The sequence below is a fragment of the Chlorocebus sabaeus genome, chromosome 20 (assembly GCF_047675955.1).
Source record: "Chlorocebus sabaeus isolate Y175 chromosome 20, mChlSab1.0.hap1, whole genome shotgun sequence".
Taxonomy (NCBI): domain Eukaryota; kingdom Metazoa; phylum Chordata; class Mammalia; order Primates; family Cercopithecidae; genus Chlorocebus; species Chlorocebus sabaeus.
The window spans coordinates 58,968,420-58,987,655 of NC_132923.1; the positions used below are offsets into that span (position 1 = coordinate 58,968,420).

The following is a 19,236-nucleotide window of genomic DNA, read 5'->3' on the forward strand; positions in this document are numbered from 1 at the left end:
GCCTGGATAGTTCGAGACCAGCCTTGTATAGCAAGACCTCATCTCTAGAGAAAACTTTTTTAAAAATTAGCAGGGTGTCGGTTGGGCATGGTGGCTGAAGCCTGTAATCCCAGCACTTTGGGAGGCTGAGGTGGGTGGATCACCTAAGGTCGGGAGCTCGAGACCAGCCTGACCAACATGGAGAAACCCCATTTCTACTAAAAATACAAAATTAGCCAGGCGCGGTGGTGCATGCCTGTAATCCCAGCTACTCAGGAGGCTGAGGCAGGAGAATCGCTCGAACCCAGGAGGCAGAGGTTGCACTGAGCCGAGATCATGCCATTGCACTCCAGCCTGGGCAACAAGAGCAAAACTCCATCTCAGGAAAAAAAAAAAAAAAAAAATTAGCAGTGCGTGGCGGCACACACCTGTAGTCCTAGTTACTCAGGAGAGTGAGGTGACAGGATGGCTTGAGTCCAGGAGGCAGAGGTTGTAGTGAGCTGAGATCACACCACTGCACTCCGGCCTGGGTGACAGAGCAAGACTGTTAAAAAAAAAATTAAAAAAAAAAATTCTTCCAATCTTGAAATCCTACCAGATTCTTAAGGAAAAAAAAAAAAAAAAGAAGTTCATCAAATTAGACAAAGCAGATTCCAAAACAATGAAGTATTCACTGACATCAGATCAATACTTGCTTTAAATTCGCCCCAAGCCTCTGAAGGCATTTGTTTAGACTATCTTAATTTATAACTATTAACTTTAAGTTGCCTCTCAATAATTCAAGTTAAATGTATCCAATGACTTTGGATTTAAAGAATGAGGAGAGTTAACTGACTTCTAGGCAATTTTGATCAATGTCAAGTAACAGTTATAACAGAGCTGCTCCCTGAGTCTTGGCCATAAATTCAGTTTTTTTGATCCAGAAGCTCAAAAATGCAAACTTGCAATATTCAAACAATTCCCCAAAACGAACAAAATATAACAGCTTCATGTTAACTGGAATCTCCAGGGCAACAGGAGGCCAATGAACTGGAAGGCTACAGGGAAAAGCACATCAGTCTAGTAGGCAGTGACAGCTCAGGTTAAAACATGCATGAGGTCAGAAACTTATTCCAAACCTAAGCTAACTAAATGCACAGACTGACTGTGGGTCCCACCCTATCCATTTAGGGTTCTGGATTAAAATAGTTGCCTCAGAAACAACTTGAAGACCCCAGAAACTAAGCCACATGCCCAGAGGTCTTCTTCTCTAAAAGCAACAAGAATCTAAAGCAGACCTCTGAGACTATACCCAAGGAATCTTTTCAACCTGAAGAAATAAGAAATAGGAGACTCAGCCAACCGCTACAGAAGGATATAGAAAAAATGTGCCCAGGCATGCCAAACAGAACCAAATCTGCAATACATATTACAAGACTAAAAGAACAAGAACTACACATCCACAAGATCCTTATAATGAGACTAAAAGAAACTGCCAAAGATTAGACAGTATAGACAAAGCTTCCATTCCTAGAGTAAGACATTAACAGTCCCAGGATCCTCTTCCTCTTTCCTCCTTATAATTTTTTCCTACTTACTTCTCTCTGTGGCATTCCTTGCCACTTCACTACTTTTCTAACTTTTCTGGTTGTTCCATTCTCATTCTACATTTGAGGTTTTAAAAAATTCATTTTCTCTGTTCTTTCTCCTACTTACTGTCATAAATAACATTCTAATTAAAGTTACAAAAGAAACTGTAGAAAAAATTAATATAAGGCTTTGACAAATTGTATTTGTTGATACGAATACTGCCTACTTTTTTTCTAGACTGTAATCTCCTAGGTATGTCAAAACATTATGCCTATGCTAATAGCAGAGAAGCTATTAAAAAACACTCAAGTCTAATAAATAGTGTTTGGTGACAATAATAGTACAACAAAGCAGAGACCAAAGAGATTTCATATAACCTTATGACCATACACAGAGTAATTCATAATTCTAATAGAAACAAAATCTTTCACCTGAACTCGAAATGCATAGATATAAATATCTCAAAGTTCAGCTGCTTTCAGTACTAATGTGGAAAACGTTAAAACTTCTTAGCATTTATTTTAATTGGAAAATAATAATCCTTTTCATACTAAAAAGACTGAAATTATTTTTGACCAAAAAAACCATATAATGTTGTCTTCTTTCTTTCTTTGGGGGCATTTATAGAAGTTGAAGAAGCAACTTTAATCATTCCTTTCCTCCAAGACTTCATTCAAGAACCTCACCTTTGGGAGGCTGAGGTGGGTGGATCACTTGAGGTCAGGAGGTGGAGAACAGCCTGGCCAACATGGTGAAACCCCGTCTCTACTGAAAATACAAATATTAGCTGGGTATGGTGGCACATGCCTGTAATCCCAGCTACTCAGGAGGCTGAGGCAAGAAAATTGCATGAACTTGGAAGGCGGAGGTTGCAGTAAGCCGAGATCATGCCACTGCACCACAGCCTGGGTGACAGAGTGAGTGACACTCCGTATCAAAAAGAAAAAAAGAAAAAAAAAAGAACCTTGTCTCCACACACAAAAAAAGTTTCAATTAGCAAGACATGGTGGCATGTGCCTCTAGTCCCAGCTACTTGGGAGGCTGAGTCAGGTGGATCACTTGAGCCCAATAGGTTAAGGCTGCAGTGAGCTGTGACCGTGTCATTGCACTCCCACCTGGGCAACAGAGATCCTATCTCAAAAAAATAAAAAACTTTTTAAAAAGTATCTTTAAAACTCTGTTCTCTTTAAAGTAACAAAGGTAATGACCCATAATGAAGTATTGACTACTTACATCAACAGCTATCCTGCGATTAAGTGGGCCTCAACATATATAATTCTTTCAAGTATTTTAGGTAATATTACATGCATATTTCCGAAGTGGTGAGTCTCTGTATATTTTTGTTTATTCTTTTCTCCCTCCAACACTCTTAACTAGATTTTTTTCCCCCACAATACATTTTAAAATAATGTCACAGTCCTGCCTATGATAAATTCTTGAATTTATATCTTAAGGACATTAGTTCATTTGAAAATTAAAACTGAAAGAAAAAAGAAATATGATAAAATTTTTTTCTCTTGGCTATTTTTTTTAAGTAAGTAACTTATTAATACATAAGACAGACACGCAAATGATTCCAAGGATATAAAAGAAAAGCAAACATTTCATAAAAGCCATATAAAATATCCATCTTACCAATATCATCAGCAAGGGAATTAGGATCAGATGCCCCAAGGGTAGCTTCAAACTCCTCTTGGAGACGATAGGCTCTTTGCAGTAGAGCTTCGAGTTTATGGATAAATTCAGTACTAATAATATCCTACAAGGAGAGAAAAAGTACACATAACAAATTAAATTCTAATGTTAAAATTCTAAATATTTTTCCCACTTTTAAATAAAAGGCAAAGAAAGTGAGTAATATAAAAAACTACTGATAGTGGAAAGAGTACAGCAGCAGAGGTCAAGAGGCCTGGGTTATAGCTGTGTCTGTGGCAAAATTACCTTAGTTCTTAGTGATTCAGTTTCTTTGCCTATAAAATTAAGGAGTTAGACTAGATTGGGAGTTCTCAAAGTAAGGTCTCTGAGCCAGCAGCTTCATTATCACCCAAGAACTTGGTAGAAATACAAATTCTTAGGATCCACCCCAGTTCTAGTCAATGAGAAATTCATGGGGTGGGGCCTCCAAATCTGGGTTTTAACAAGTCCTCTAGGTGAGTCTTATGCATTAGCAAGTTTGAGAACCATTAGCTTAACTAAATAATCAATAAGGACTAGTCTAGCTCTACACCTTTATGTGATTTTTATGAACATAATGGCACTTAATTAATCCCAAAGTACAAATCAAACTTTAAAAAATTCCAAGCCAGACAAGGTAGAACGTGCCTGCAGTCCCAACTGCTTGGAAGACTGAGGCAGAAAAACTGATTGAGCCCAGGAGTTCTGGGGTATAGTGTACTATGATTGTTCCTATGAACAACCACTGTATTCCAACCTGGGCAGCAAAGCAAGACCCCATTTCTTAAAAAAAAAAAAATCCTTTAGAAATCACTCTGCTTATTTTGCATATCCTGGGAAAGTCAATAAACTTGATGAACGGTAAATCTGGCATGTAACAACTACCTGAATAGAAAAAGACCAGTAAGAAATACCCCACATAGTCCCAAGGAAGAAGAAAAAAACAGTTCTATTAAATATAACAACATAAAGCAAATACACTGAATCAACATTAAAAAATATTTTGGGCCAGCACCTTGGCTCATGCCTATAATCCCAGCATTCTGGGAGGCCAAAGTGAAAGGGTCGCTTGAGGCCAGGAGTTCAAGACCAGCCTGAGCAACATAGTGAGACACCATCTTTACAAAAAATGTAAAATTAGCTACGCATGGTGGTGCATTCCTATAGTTTTAACTACTCAGAGGACAAGGTGGGAGGATCGCTTGAGCCCAGGAGTTCAAGACTCAGCCTGAGCAACAATAGTTAGACCCTACCTCTACCAAAAAAAAAAAAAAAAGATTTGTTTGATTTTTCTAATATTATGAAGACCACTCAAATAAATCACCCTTACATCTACATTTTCTTCAGCAATGGCATCTCCTGCACCCAGTTTAATGGAACCACAGGCGTCATCTTCAGCCTGTCTATTGCGAAAGGTTAGAGCTTGTTCCCATCGACGCAATGCCTCTTCAAACAATTCCATACCTAAATATTAAGAACAGAACAATTTTAAGTGAGCAAAACCAATGCCAAAATAAAATTATTTGGGGCCTGAAGTGTTTTCGTACATTATCACCAATGGCACAGTCAAATTTTGACACTAAAGAATCATACATCATTTCATGGTAGAATCTTAATTTCCCAATATATTCTCAGCCTATGGTTCCGGTTAACCAAAAATCAGAGACACAAAATGGCCAATATGTTTTCATTTCTTTATAATACAAATGTATATGGTGCTCAGAATTTTTCTAAAGGAATATCATGAATTCATCAAAAGTTACACGGTAATAGCTATTTTTTATAGTCACATAACTATGTTTCAAAATATTCCTGCAAATTAAAAAGAAAACTAATGGGAAGAAACCAGTTTACAAAAAGCTACCCGGTTTATAAGTTCTCAGAAGAAAGTAAAGCTGAAGATGGCTGGGCACGGTGGCTTATGACTGTAATCCTAGCACTTTGGAAGCCCAAGGTGGGTGGATCACCTGAGGTCAGGAGTTCAAGACCAGTCTGGCCAACATGGTAAAACCCCATCTCTACTAAAAATACAAAAAGCAGGCAGGTGTGGTGATACGTGTCTGTAATCATGGCTACTCAGGAGGCTGAGGCAGGAGAATCGGCTTGAACCTGGGAGGCAGAGGTTGCAGTGAGCCGAGATTGCGCCACTGCACTCCAGACTAGGCTACAGAGCAACACTCCATCTCAAAAAAAAAAAGAAAGTAAAGCTGAAGAAAAGATAATAATACAGAAATCTAAAATAAGTCTTTTCCACCTTTTGTCCCCTAAAGGGTGTCTTGAACCACTATGATCCCAACAGGCTGATTTGGATAAATTGGTGGGCCAGAGTTAAAAATTGCAAGACACTGGATGAACCCATCAAAAGTTAGTTATAGTCCAAGCAGGAATTTCATTTCCTTGCTGACAGAAAGCTTTGTGGGAAAAAAGAGGAACATGTGATTCTTTTTCTCAAAATTAAAAAACAAGGCTTACAAAAAAAATTATGTACTTCAAACAAAACAAAAATAGTTTAAGATTTCAACTTTTAAAGTATTTTTAAAATGTTAAATATTAAAGAAAAAGATCTTTAAAAGCTGTTTAAGAATCTGGGCAAGTCATTCTCTCGATGTTTTTAAGATACGGTAGCTAAAAAATACCTCTCCTCTCAAGTAATTTCTTCAATTACCTATAGAACCTACAATCCTAAATGAATAAAATTTCATATTTATTTGTTATTTATTTATTTATTATTTTGAGACAGAGTCTCACTCTGTTGCCCAGGCTGGAGTGCCATGGTGCCATATCGGCTCACTGCAACCTCCTGCCTCAGCCTCCCGAGTAGCTGGGATTATAGGCATGTACCACCACGCCCAGCTAATTTTTGTATTTTTAGTAGAGATGGGGTTTCACTATATTGGTCAGGCTGGTCTCAAACTCCTGACCTCAGGTGATCCACCCACCTCAGCCTTCCAAAGTGCTGGGATTACAGGCGTGAGCCACCACACCCAGATTCTTTTATTTTTTAAAAGTATTTATTTATTTATCTGTAGAGATGAGGTTTCACTATGTTACCCAGGCTTGTCTCAAACTCCTGGGCTCAAGCAATCCTCCCACCACAGCCTCCCTAAGTTCTGGGATTACAGGTGTGAGCTACCGCAACTGGCCTAAAATTTCTTAAAATGAAATGTAGGCCTTTCCTTCTTGTTTGATTTTCTGTAGCAAAAAATAGCTTTTGAATCTTCCTCCTAAAACATTTAAGCACATAAAAACCAATTGTATCACCATCTAGTCTCCTTCCTCCAAGTTACGCGACTCTAATTCCTTCATCCTTTTCTCACACTATCCCTTCTATACATTTATTATTTGGGTTGAACATACGAACACAGGAAGAATTTTTTTTTTTTTTTTTTTAGTTTTTTTTGGTCTCTTCTTTTAGAGATGGGGTCTTACAATGTTCCCCCAGGTTAGTCTTGTACTTGTGAGCTCAAGTGACCCTCCCACTTCAGCCTCTCAAGTAGCTAGGACTACAAGCATGTGCCACCACACTTGGCTTCAGGAAGAATTATTTTACAGCAGAGTTGTATAATACAAAGATAAAACTTGTCTCCTCAAGAAGTACTATGTATACCTCACTATAGAACATAGCTCAGACTACCAAATATCATCAGTTTTGTAACAGCAAGTCAAATATAGGTCACCAATCTTTTTTTAATGTCATCAATTTTATAAAGAGAATTGAAACAGATGGGTGATGATACCAGGTGATCCATAGGGGTCCTAGCAATCTTAATCCTATAACACAAAGACCCCCTGTGGCGTCTCTAGTTTTACTCTCTATTTCTTCAATTTGAATTTTTAATATTCTGGGTTATTGTTGTTGTTTTAAGAAAAAGGGCTCTCTCTGTCACCCAGGCTGTAGTGCAGTGGCACAATTAGCTCACTGTAACCTTGAACTCCTAGGCTCAAGTGGTCCTCCTGCCTCAGCCTCCCAAGTAGGTAAGACTACAGGTATATGCCACCATATCCAGCCATAAACTTGTAATATTAACAGAAGCTGTGAGTGTAAGTTTTCTAGACATAGGGTAATCTAGAAACATAGTGAATTTAACTCTCTGGAGACCTTCTTTCCCCACAGGAGTACCCACAGTGACGGCACTGGAGATGATATAGTCTAACTATTCTAGAGAGCAGGAATGCATTCTGAGGCACTCAGTCCTTCTACACAGAGCCATCAACCCTTTACTGCTCAATGGCCAGGGCCACATCAAGTTTACTGGTTTTGTTTTCTGTTTAGTATGCATTTCCATTAGAAGGAAGATAGCCTGAAAAAGAATAGAGAACAGGGAAAAGCATTTGAATCTTCTGATTCAACAACAAGTTCATTTGGTTCTTCTCCAAGGCTCCAGTGAGGCTCCATACACATGTTCATGGTCAAGTCAAGAAATACTGAGATGTGAAACACAGAAGGCCTCTTTCTATTTAAATTGTTTTCTGGATATAACAATACAAATGATAGCTAGATAAAACATATTTAGTAAAGTGAATTCTGATAGATTCATTACATAACAGTCAACAGATTAGGTGAAGATAGTGTAGTAGGCTGAATAATGGTCACCCAAAGATCAGGTCCTAATTCCTAGAAAAAGTAAATGCTACCTTATAAATAAAGGTAACATCTTACATCTTTGTAGATGTAATTAAGAATCCCAACACAGGGAGATTATCCTAGTTTATCTGGTGGACCCTAAATCTAATCAAAAGTGTCCTTACAAGAGAAGAGTGGCTGGGTGAGGTGGCTCATGCCTGAAATCCCAGCACTTTTGGAGGCTGAGGCGGGTAAATCACCTGAGCTCAGGAGTTCAAGACCACCCTGGCTAACATGGTGAAACCCCGTCTCTACTAAAAATACAAAAAATTAGCTAGGGGTAGTGGTGCACACCTGTAAGCCCAACTACTTGGGAGGCTGAGGCATGAGAATCACTTGAACCCGGGAGATGGAGGTTGCAGCGAGCCGATGTTGCACCACTGCACTCCAGCCTGGGCAACAGAGTGAGACTCTGTCTTAAAAAAAAAAAAAAGGGAGAGACAGAGAGAGATAGGGAGATTTGATACACACAGAGGAGAATGTGACACGGAGACAAAGGTAGAGACTGGAGTGATGTGGCCACGAGCCAAACAAAGTTGGAAGCCACCAAAAGCTGGAAGAGGCCAGGAAAAGATTCTCCCCTAAGCCTCCAGAGAGAGCATGGCTCTACTGACTTCTTGATTTCAGCCCAGTGATAACGAACTTCTAGCGTCCAAAACTCTGAGTGAATAAATTTCTGTTGTTTTAATTTTGTTGTATTAGTTTAATACAATGTATGATGTTATGAAGACCAGATACAACGGATATAAGAACATTTAAAATTATAGTTGCTTCTCTTAGAACAATTCACTGTTCTTTAATTTCAACTTACCATTGACGACGGTGGCTCATGCCTGTAATCCCAGTACTTTGGGAGGCTGAGGCAGGCAGATTGCTTGAGCTCAGGAGTTCAAGACCAACCCGGCAATATGACAAAACCTCATCTCTACAAAAATGTTTTAAAAATTTAGCTGGGCATAGTGGCATGCAACTGTGGTCCCAGCTACTCAGGAGGCTGAGGTGGGAGGATCACTTGAGCCCAGGAGGTTGAGGCTGCAATGAGCAGTAATTGGGCCACTGTACTCCAGCCTGGGAGACAGAGCAAGACCCTGTCTGTCTCGATAAATAAAAAACAAAAACAAAACAAATTAAATGTGAGCACAATATCTTAAAATGTTATCATCTCATTCCTACCCATTAAGTATAAGTTCTCTGGAGTAGTCACAGGAATATTAACAAGTTTAATATCATCTTCATCTGCTTTGTCCCAGGAATTAGAATTGCCACAGGCGCAGCTATGACAAGAATTGACACTCTGGACCTGAAATTAAGATGGACAGAAGTTACTTCAAATCTCTCTCATGAAAATATGTTGTGATCTTTCATATTTACAAATTACTTTTATAAATCCTATTAGTGGTAAGACAATCCAGGTAATTTCCACATGAAGAAATAATTCTGATGATATTCAATCAAACTTAGAAATCACGACTCTTAGAAATCACAACTCTATTATAAGCCTGTTTGCTCAAAAATACACAAGTAGAATAATATTTTGAATGTAAATCACTTATTTCCATCAGAAATCAGGCAGTTATGTTTATATCATGTATTGTTTTAAGCATTCGCTTATAAATTTTATCTATACCTACTTTGATTTAAGCTAGCTAGCTTATTTTTCTTTTAGAATGTTTTACAATGCTGACTCTGCTAAATGAGACCTAAAATAAAAAAGCCACTATCATCTTTGTAAATGCCCTTTACTAGCAAGGTCCACTGAACAAATCATTTCAATCACCTCTATGCGGGTGATTCTCAAATCCCCAATCCCAGTTCTGTCCTAATTCCAGTTCAGTTTTGAGAAATCTAAGCCCACATTATCATTTGCCTTTTAGGTGACTCCATTTGGCTTTTCTGCTGGCATCTGACACTTTTGACATAACAACATCTGGGTCAATGATGGACTGCATATACAACAGTCAACCCTATCGTAAGATTACAAAATTGTATTTTTACTGTACTTTTCCTATGTTCAGAGATGTTTAGATACACAAATACCATTGTGTTCCAACTGCCTACATTATTCAGTACAGTAGCATGTGGTACAGATTTGCAGCCTAGGAGCAACAAGTTACAACATACAGCCTACAGATTATGCTGCTTCTGAAATGAAGAGTAAAATATTCATCTAATTAATTAGGGTGGTATTTGAATGGTCTACTGTAACCAGTATAAAAATACTGGCAACTATGCTAAATTTATGTTTTTGTTAAATTGTAAGATTTAACAAAAGAGGAATGACGTGTTCAGTTAGGCAAGTACAGTACAGTGATTCTAAAGACTTGTTATACTATTATCCTGAAATTCGCCTTATCTACTTCTAGTCAAGAAGGGCTTCAACTTTCAATTGAGGAAGTTCAGATGAGGCACTTCGCAGACACTGAGGAAATCCACATTACAGAACAGGCATATTCTGGCCAGGCGCAGCGGCTCACGCCTGTAATCCCAGCACTTTGGAGGCTGAAACAGACAGATCATTTGAAGTCAGGAGTTTGAGACCAGCCTAGCCAACATGGTGAAGCCATGTAAATAAACACTAGCCAGATGTGGTGGCGCATGCCTATAATCCCAGCTACTCGGGAGGCTGAGGCAGGAGAAGCACTTGAACCTGGGAGGTGGAGGTTGCAGTGAGCCAAGATCACGCCACTGCCCTCCAGCCTGGGCAATAGGGTGAGACTCCATCCCAAAAAAAAAGAAAAGAAAAGAAAAAAGAATAGGTATATTCCATCAATACACTGCCAAAAAGAAAAAAAAAGAAAAAAGAGTAGGCATATTCTCCATTATGCTGCTTGGTTTCACAAAAGAACTGAAAGTCTGCAGGCCTTTGATCTAGCTGTTCCTATCCTAGAAGAACCTTTAAAACTTTAGTACATTTTTAGGCATTACAGAATAGGACAGCTATAGATTCCAATGAAATATGGAAGCAAGGTACAGAATAGAATATGGTGTTCTATAAACTATGAAGAAAAAATGAATACAGGCCAGGCACGGTGGTTCATGCCTGTAATCCTAGCAATTTGGGAGGCTGAGGTGGGTGGATCACCAGGTCAGGAGTTCCGAGACCAGCCTAGCCAATATGGTAAAACCCCATCTCTATTAAAAATACAAAAATTAGGGGGGAGGGGGGAGGGATTGCATTGGGAGTTATACCTGATGTAAATGACGAGTTGATGGGTGCAGCACACCAACATGGCACAAGTATACATATGTAGCAAACCTGCACGTTGTGCACATGTACCTTACAACTTGAAGTTTAATAATAATAAATAAATTTAAAAAAAAAAAAAAAAAAATACAAAAATTACCGGGGTGTGGTGGCACATGCCTGTAATCCCAGCTACTTGGGAGGCTGAGGCAGGAGAATCGCTTCAACCCAGGAGGTGGAGGTTGCAATGAGCTGAGATCATGCCACTGAGCTCCAGCCTGGGCGACAGAGCAAGACTTCATCTCAAAAGAAAAAAAAAGAAATTGTTAATGTTGTTTATCTCCATGCAGGGGAAGTGAATGGATCAGGAACACTATTTTATTTTATGTATTTAATTTAATTTTATTATTATTTTATTTTATTTTATTTGAGACAAGGTTTCGCTACGTTGCCCAGGCTGTCTTCGAACTCCTGGACTGAACTGATGTTGCCTCAATCTTCTGAATAGCTGAGACTATAGGTACCACCACAGCACCCAGCTCTCACTGTATATTCTTTTGCCTGTTCTATATTTAATAGCAGGTACATATTCTACCCATTTTTTAAATTAATGTTTAAATCATATTCGATTTAAACAAATACTAACTTCATTCCTCACTTGTCAATCAGCATTAATATTAATGCTCCAAATAAAGATGGGCAGCCTCCTGCTTGTCATTCAATACTGTATTAATGATCCAAAGAAGGAGGTGAAGAACCTCACACTTGGCTTCAGCAAACCAAATACTTTCATCTAAGTAGGCTCATCAAGTGATTACTGTGGTCCAGCACAAAGTCTGGCTGCATTGTCCAGCTTCTTGCAGAACAGTTAATTTTTTTTAATGACTCTTTTTAATTTTAATTTTTGATATTTGTGGATCTATGGTAGGTGTATATATTTACGGGGTACATAACACATTTTTATATATACAACGTGTAGTGATCACATCAGGGTAAATGGGGTATCCATCACCTTTAAGCATTTATCCCTTATTCATGTTATAAACAATCTAATTATACTCTTTTCGTTATTTTTTAATGTATAATAAATTATGTCGACTGCAGTCACCCTGTTGTGCTATCAAATACTAGATCTTATTTATTCTACCTGCCTATATTTTTGTACCCATTAACCATTCCACTTCCCCTCCACCCCCCATTACCTTTCCCAGCCTCTGGTAACCATCACTCTACCCTCTATCTCCATGAGTTCAATTGTTTTAATTTTTAGCTCCCACAAATAAGTGAAAACAAGAACACCTAATTTTGAAGCAATACTTCCACATCAACACCATTTTCACAGGACCCCATGAGACCACATCACTTATTCAAATAAACCTAGAACCAAATTGACTGAATAGTCAGCAAAAAGGTACTTTATTTGCCTAAAGAAAGCAGATTTAATCAGATGATTTCTTAAGATTATTTCCATACTAAGAACTATAATATATGACACTTAAACTAATAGATCACAAGATAAATAAGCAAAAATTTTTTAAATTAATATTTTTTCTGTACTTACGGAGGCCAAACTCTGTGCAGAACCCGAATATTTACTGAAAAGTCCTCCATTAGCATAGTTACAAGCTTGAGATCCTTTGTCTTTGGTAGAACTTAAAGATAATGTCAAATTTTGTCTGCTACTGGAACAACTTGAACCTATCACATAAACATACTGATATTAAAAGTATCAATAATGCCAATGATAAATTTCAGGTAAAAATTTCAGAGTTTATAATATATTTATCCAGAAAGCTCCTAATTTTAAAACACACATCACTCAACTGTGTAAATTATTAAATGTACACCATTATTAAAATCTAAATATTTATATAATCTTTTTTTAACACTGCTAAAATCCGCTTCTGAAATGAAGAATAGAATGTTTACCTAATAAATTAGGATGGTATTTGAATGGTCTATTGTAATCAGTATAAAAATACTGGTGACTATGTTAAACTTACAATTTTATTAAACTGTAAATTTAACAAAATACAGGCATTTCCTTTTCTGAATTACATCAAAACCTTACCCATATCTCATTGCATTGTGATTAGTTATACTTCTGTCTTTTCTACTCATCTATCCATTCTTCTAAGGCAGACATTATATCTTAGTCTTTTGTTTTTTCTTTTTTTGAGAAAATATCTCACTCTGTCACCCCGGCTGGAGTGCAGTGGTGCAATCACATCTCACTGCAGCACTGACCTCCGGGGTCAGGTGATCCTCCCACTTCAGCCTCCTGAGTAGCTAGGACTACAACAGACATGTGCCACCACACCTAGCTAATTTTTTTACTGTTACTTTTGTAGAGATGTGATCCCACTATGTTGCCCAGGCTGGTTTAAACTCCTGGGCTCAAGCCATCCTCCTGCTTTGGCCTCCCAAAGTGCTGGGATTACAGTAATGAACCACCATGCTAGGCCTTAGTTTTTCTTTTTTTCTTTTTTTTTTTTGAGACGGGGTCTCACTCTGTCTCCCAGGCTGGACTGCAGTGGCCGGATCGCAGCTCACTGCAAGCTCCGCCTCCCGGGTTTGCGCCATTCTCCTGCCTCAGCCTCCCGAGTCGCAGGGACTACAGGTGCCCGCCACCTCGCCCGGCTAGTTTTTTTTGTATTTTTTAGTAGAGACGGGGTTTCACCGTGTTAGCCAGGATGTCTCGATCTCCTGACCTCATGATCCGCCCGTCTCGGCCTCCCAAAGTGCTAGGATTACAAGCTTGAGCCACCGCGCCCGGCCCTTAGTTTTTCTTAATGCAGCAGTTAAGACGTTCCTGGATTTAAATTCCGGCACTTATAAATTATATGACCTTGGGCAAGTCACTTAGCTTTTGCATATCTCAGTTTTCTTTATGTAGAAAATAGAAACAATAACAAGACTACAGTCCTAATTCATAGGATTGCTATAAGGTTAAATAAAGCACTGAATATATGGCACTTACCTGAGACCTAATAAAATCTTAGCAAGTGACAGCAATCATTACTGTTGCAATGTTCACTGCACTTGGTACAAAATGTCACTCATTAATTGTATGCTGGACAGTTGAATCACAAAAGCATACCACACACTCACTAAATAATAAAAAACTAAGAAACTCAGCATGCTTAAGAAATTATTTTTATTCATACGATATCTTTTTTTTTTTTTTTTTTTGAGACAGAGTGTTGTTGCTCTGTGGCCCAGGCTGGAGTGCTGGAGTGCAGTGGCATGATCTCAGCTCACTGCAAGCTCTGCCTCCCTGGTTCACGCCATTCTCCTACCCCAGCCTCCCCAGTAGCTGGGACCACAGGCGCCTGCCACTACGCCTGGCTAATTTTTTGTATTTTTTAGCAGAGACGGGGTTTCACTGTGTTAGCCAGGATGGTCTTGATCTCCTGACCTCATGATCCACCCGCCTCAGCCTCCCAGAGTCCTGGGATTACAGGTGTGAGCCACCGCGCCCGGCCTCATACGATATCTTTAACAAAACTTAAAGATCCTTTAAAAGACAGCAATTTACTTCTTGAATTCTACACGCTAACGAAATAGACAACGATATGCAAAATAAGAAAAACACAAACATCCTAAAGGGAACAATGGGGAAATGATTAAATTGGGGTACATTCGTATAAATTAACACTAGTTATATATTAAAAATGATAGCACAGAGGGATATTTATTGATCTGGAAAGACATTCTTACACACTGTCAAATATCTTAAAAGCAGGTTACAAAATGTCCGATCACAATTTTACTTAAAATACATAAATAATTTACTTGTATATAACATTTTATGTCTCAATATGACATTTAAATGCAAATATAAGTGGACTGATATACGTGAAAGTATTATCAGTAGTTATTTCTGGGTACCAGAATGTTAAGTAATTTTAATTTTTTTCTGTTTGCTTATCTACATTTTCTAATCTTTCTAAAATAAATCTGTATTACTTTTGAGTTAAATAATATATTAGGAAGAAAATTCTGGAGACTTAAAGACCAAAATCACTGTATTGCAGTTATGATTTACACATAAAATTCCTTTTGTACACTTAATTCAACTATTTCCACATACCTTTGTCTGATGCTGCTCTTTTAGTGTACTCAAGTATGAGGTGCTCTGGTTCCCATGGTAATATTTTTCCTTTCTTCTTTCCACGTTTTCTTTTAAAGTGATGGGCCAGAAAAATTACAGATATAGCACTCACTGCAGTTACCACAAACAACTTTTTAGCCACTGGAGAAAATCTGATCTGGAAAAGATGCAGTTAAAATTGAAAAAAATCTCTTTAATTTGTTCACTTAAAAGAAGGACCTAATAACTAAACTTACTCTTAATCCAACCTATTTCTAACTACTAACAAGAGAATATCATTTTACTCTTTCAATGACAAGCTAGCCCAATTTTACTTTTTAAAAATATTTTAAATGTTGTAATTTATTACTCACTACTCTGAAGATTTCAGGTAAACAATATTACTCCAAAGTCAATGGGAGCAGAAAATAATTCAACCCCATTAATATTTTTTGAGGAATTAAGGATTAATTCACACAACTGAATCTTCTGTCTGAATCACAGCAAGATTTTTAATTACATGGATGATTAAATTAAACTGAGCTTTTAAAAAAACTATCTGGAAATTTGAGGAAATAGAAGCTAAATCAATTTCTAAATACTTTCTAAATAAGCCATTTTATTCACGAATTATTTAACAAATATTTCTTCAGAATCTCAAAGTACCAGGACTGTGTTATGAATTAAAATCTTACTGTAATTCTATTCTTTTTTTTTTTTTTTTTTTTTTAGACGGAGTCTCGCTGTGTCGCCCAGGCTGGAGTGCAGTGGCGCGATCTCGGCTCACTGCAAGCTCCGCCTCCCGGGTTCACGCCATTCTCCTGCCTCAGCCTCCGAGTAGCTGGGACTACAGGCGCCCGCCACCACGCCCGGCTAGTTTTTTGTATTTTTAGTAGAGACGGGGTTTCACCATGTTAGCCAGGATGGTCTCGATCTCCTGACCTCGTGATCCACCCGCCTCGGCCTCCCAAAGTGCTGGGATTACAGGCTTGAGCCACCGCGCCCGGCCGCTGTAATTCTATTCTATGAGCACATAATAAGTGCCTACAACCAATCAGGAAGCACTAGATATATGGAGGTCACAGATCTTGCATTCTGCATATACTTGTCTATTTCCCTCAAGCAGTGTGCTAATAGTAGAGACAGATACGTTGGCAAATAATTACAGCACAATGTGATAAATACAGTTATACAAGTACTAAGTTATATAAGTACAACATCAGAGCAAGAAGTGATTAACTTTCTCTTGGGAGACAAATACTATTAAATAACTAAAAGCAAAGGAATTCTAAAATAAAGCTAAGGCTTGGAATGTAGAGAGCTGGAAAGAATGTCACTTCCAACCTTCCAACACCAAAATAAAGTATTCTGACTCCATCAGAATACGGAGATCAGAGGGCAACCAATTGCCCCCTAAACTAATGAGACAGGCATTTGCAGAGAGATAAGACATTAGCATTGGCTTACATGGACAAAACACAGCAGAACATTAGCAAGAAGAGATCAGCAAGCATGGTTTCAAAACTGGTGGAGAAAGAACATACTGTTGAGAGGTGGGAGAGAGGTGCTGCAAATGTAGGTGAAATCCACACCTTTTCTGCATATCTTATCAACAAGAATCACAAGGCACTCATAGAAAATACTGAAAGAGTCCTACGAAAGTCTCCCTAATGGTACAGAGGGAGGGAAACAGTAGCTTCTGTGGAGAGCATGAACCAGCACCAGAACCTTTCTCTTCTATCCCCATTAAAGAACAAAAGCCTTAAACTGTGGATGCATCTTTAACTTTAGAGAGAAATTTATGCCATTAAATGCTTATATTAAAAAGGGAAAGATATCAAATCAGTAATCTAAGCTTTCGACTTAAGAATCTAGAAAAAAGAAGTACTAATTCAACCTAAAACAAGCAGGAGATAGGAAGCATTATAAAGATTAAAGCAGAAACCAATAAGACCAACAGCTGGTTTTTTTGGAAGGAAAACTAATAAAACCTCTAGCCAGTCTCATTAAGAAAAAAAAGCAAGAATGACACAAATTACCAAAATCAGAAAAAAAATTGGAGGAGTCATCACTGCAGACCTCACAAAGGTCTGTAAAAAGGATTCTATAAACAATTCTATGTCCATAAATTCAAATTCTTTGAAAGGCAAAATCAAAACTCACTTGGAAAAAAAAAAAAAAGGTAACACGAGCAGTTAAATATCTATTAAAGAAATTGAATAGGTAGTGAAAAACCTTCCAACAAAGAAAACGGAAGGCCAAATTATATCAAGCAGTTAAAAAAGAAACAGTATCAATTTCACACAATGAGGATACTTCCCAATCATGTTATCAATCTAGTCCAGATGCTGTTTGACTTTTGATGGAGTTATAGCCCAATAAATCCATCCTAAGTTGAAAACATAAGTCAAAAATGGATTTAATAAACCCAACCTACCAAACATCATGGCTTAGCCTATCTTAAACATGCTCAGAACACTTATTAACACATCAGCTACAGTTGGGCAAAATCATGTAACACAAAGCCTCTTTTATGATAAAGTCTTAAATATCTCATGTAATTTATTGAATACCATACATTACGTCAAATTTGCAACGGTTGTGCATCATCGTAAAGTCAAAAAATTGTTAAGTTGGGGACAGTTAATATCAAAGCCAAAGACATCACAAAAAATAAAACTATAGGTTAAAATCCCTCATTGATAGATGCAAAAAACTTCCACAAAATATTAACAAATAAAATTCATCAATATATTAAAAAGTATATAAATAACCAAGTGGTATACATCCTAGGAATGCAAATCTGGTTCAACATTTAAAAATCAATGTAACTTACCATAATATCAACTAAAGAAAAGTCATATTATCTGAACAGACGTGAAAAGAACACTTTAAAATATTCAACATCCATTTATGATTACTTAAAAACTCCCAGCAAATTAGGCATAGAAGGTGTAGTAGGTTGAATAGTGTCCCAGAATGATTCATGTCCACCTGGAATGTCAGAATGTGATCATATTTGAAAATAGGGTCTTTGCTGATATAATTAAGGTAACAATTCAGATGAGACCATATTGCCCTCAATCCAATGACAGTATCTTTGTAAACCATAAATACACAAAGGGAAAGGCCATGTAAAGAGACTGAAGTTATGCTGTGATATGGTTTGGCTGTGTCCCCACCCAAATCTCATCTTCAACTGTAGCTCCCATAATTCCCACATGTTGTGCGTTGGCCCCAGTGGGAGATAATTGAATCATGGGGGCAGTTTCCCCCATACTGTTCTCATGGTAGAGAATAAGTCTCACAAGATCTGATCCTTTTATAAGGGAAACCCCTTTCACTTGGCTCTCATTTCTCTCATCTGCCACTATGTAAGACTCGACTTTTGCCTTCCACCATAATTGTGAGGCCTCAACCAGCCACGTGGAACTGTGAGTCCATTAAACCTCTTTTTCTTTATGAATTACCCAGTCTCAGGTATGTCTTTATCAGCAGAGTGAGAACAGACTAATCCATGCTGCTACAGTCAACAATGTCTGGAGTCACCAGAAGCTGGAAAAGGCAAGGAAGGATTCTCCCCTAGAACCTTCAGAGGAAGTGTGGCTCTGCTACACTGTGATTTCATCCTCCATAACTAAAAAATTAAATTTCTATTGTTTTAAGTCACCAAGTTTGTAGTAATTTGTTATGGTAACTCTAGGGTACTAACACAAAAGGGAAATTCCTCCATCTGATAAAGGGTATTTATTTTTAAAACTTTCAGCTAAGATCATGCTTAATGGTGAAAGACTAAATGCTTTCTTCATAAGATCATGAACAAGGCAAGGATGTCATTTTACCGATGTCATATTAGAAGTACCAGCCAGTACAAAAAGTTAAGAAACAGGAATAAATGGAATACATATTAGAAAGGAAGAACTAAAACTATTCACAGATGATACAGCTGTCTATATAGAAAGTGCCAAAGAATCTACAAAAAAGCTCCTATAACTAGTAGGTAAGTTTCACAAGATAACAGAATATAAAGTCAATATACACTATCAACTGTATTCCTACATAACAGCAATAAGCAACTGGAATTTGAATTTTAAAAAGTAACGCTGTTTATAA

The 19,236-nt window shown here is 37.7% G+C and overlaps 1 protein-coding gene across 3 annotated transcripts in view; it reads right to left on the reverse strand.

Moving 5' to 3' along the window:
* Window positions 1-19,236, reverse strand: part of MIGA1 (mitoguardin 1) — a 98,208-nt gene that overhangs the window by 59,526 nt on the left and 19,446 nt on the right. For all 3 annotated transcript variants that reach the window (XM_038002020.2, XM_007978225.3, XM_038002011.2), the window contains exons 3-7: window positions 15,124-15,301; window positions 12,592-12,728; window positions 9,020-9,146; window positions 4,553-4,686; window positions 3,184-3,307 (exon numbers count right to left, since the gene is read on the reverse strand). In XM_038002020.2, the coding sequence (XP_037857948.2) occupies window positions 3,184-3,307; window positions 4,553-4,686; window positions 9,020-9,146; window positions 12,592-12,728; window positions 15,124-15,301 (700 nt within the window). The remainder of the gene's footprint in view (window positions 1-3,183; window positions 3,308-4,552; window positions 4,687-9,019; window positions 9,147-12,591; window positions 12,729-15,123; window positions 15,302-19,236) is intronic.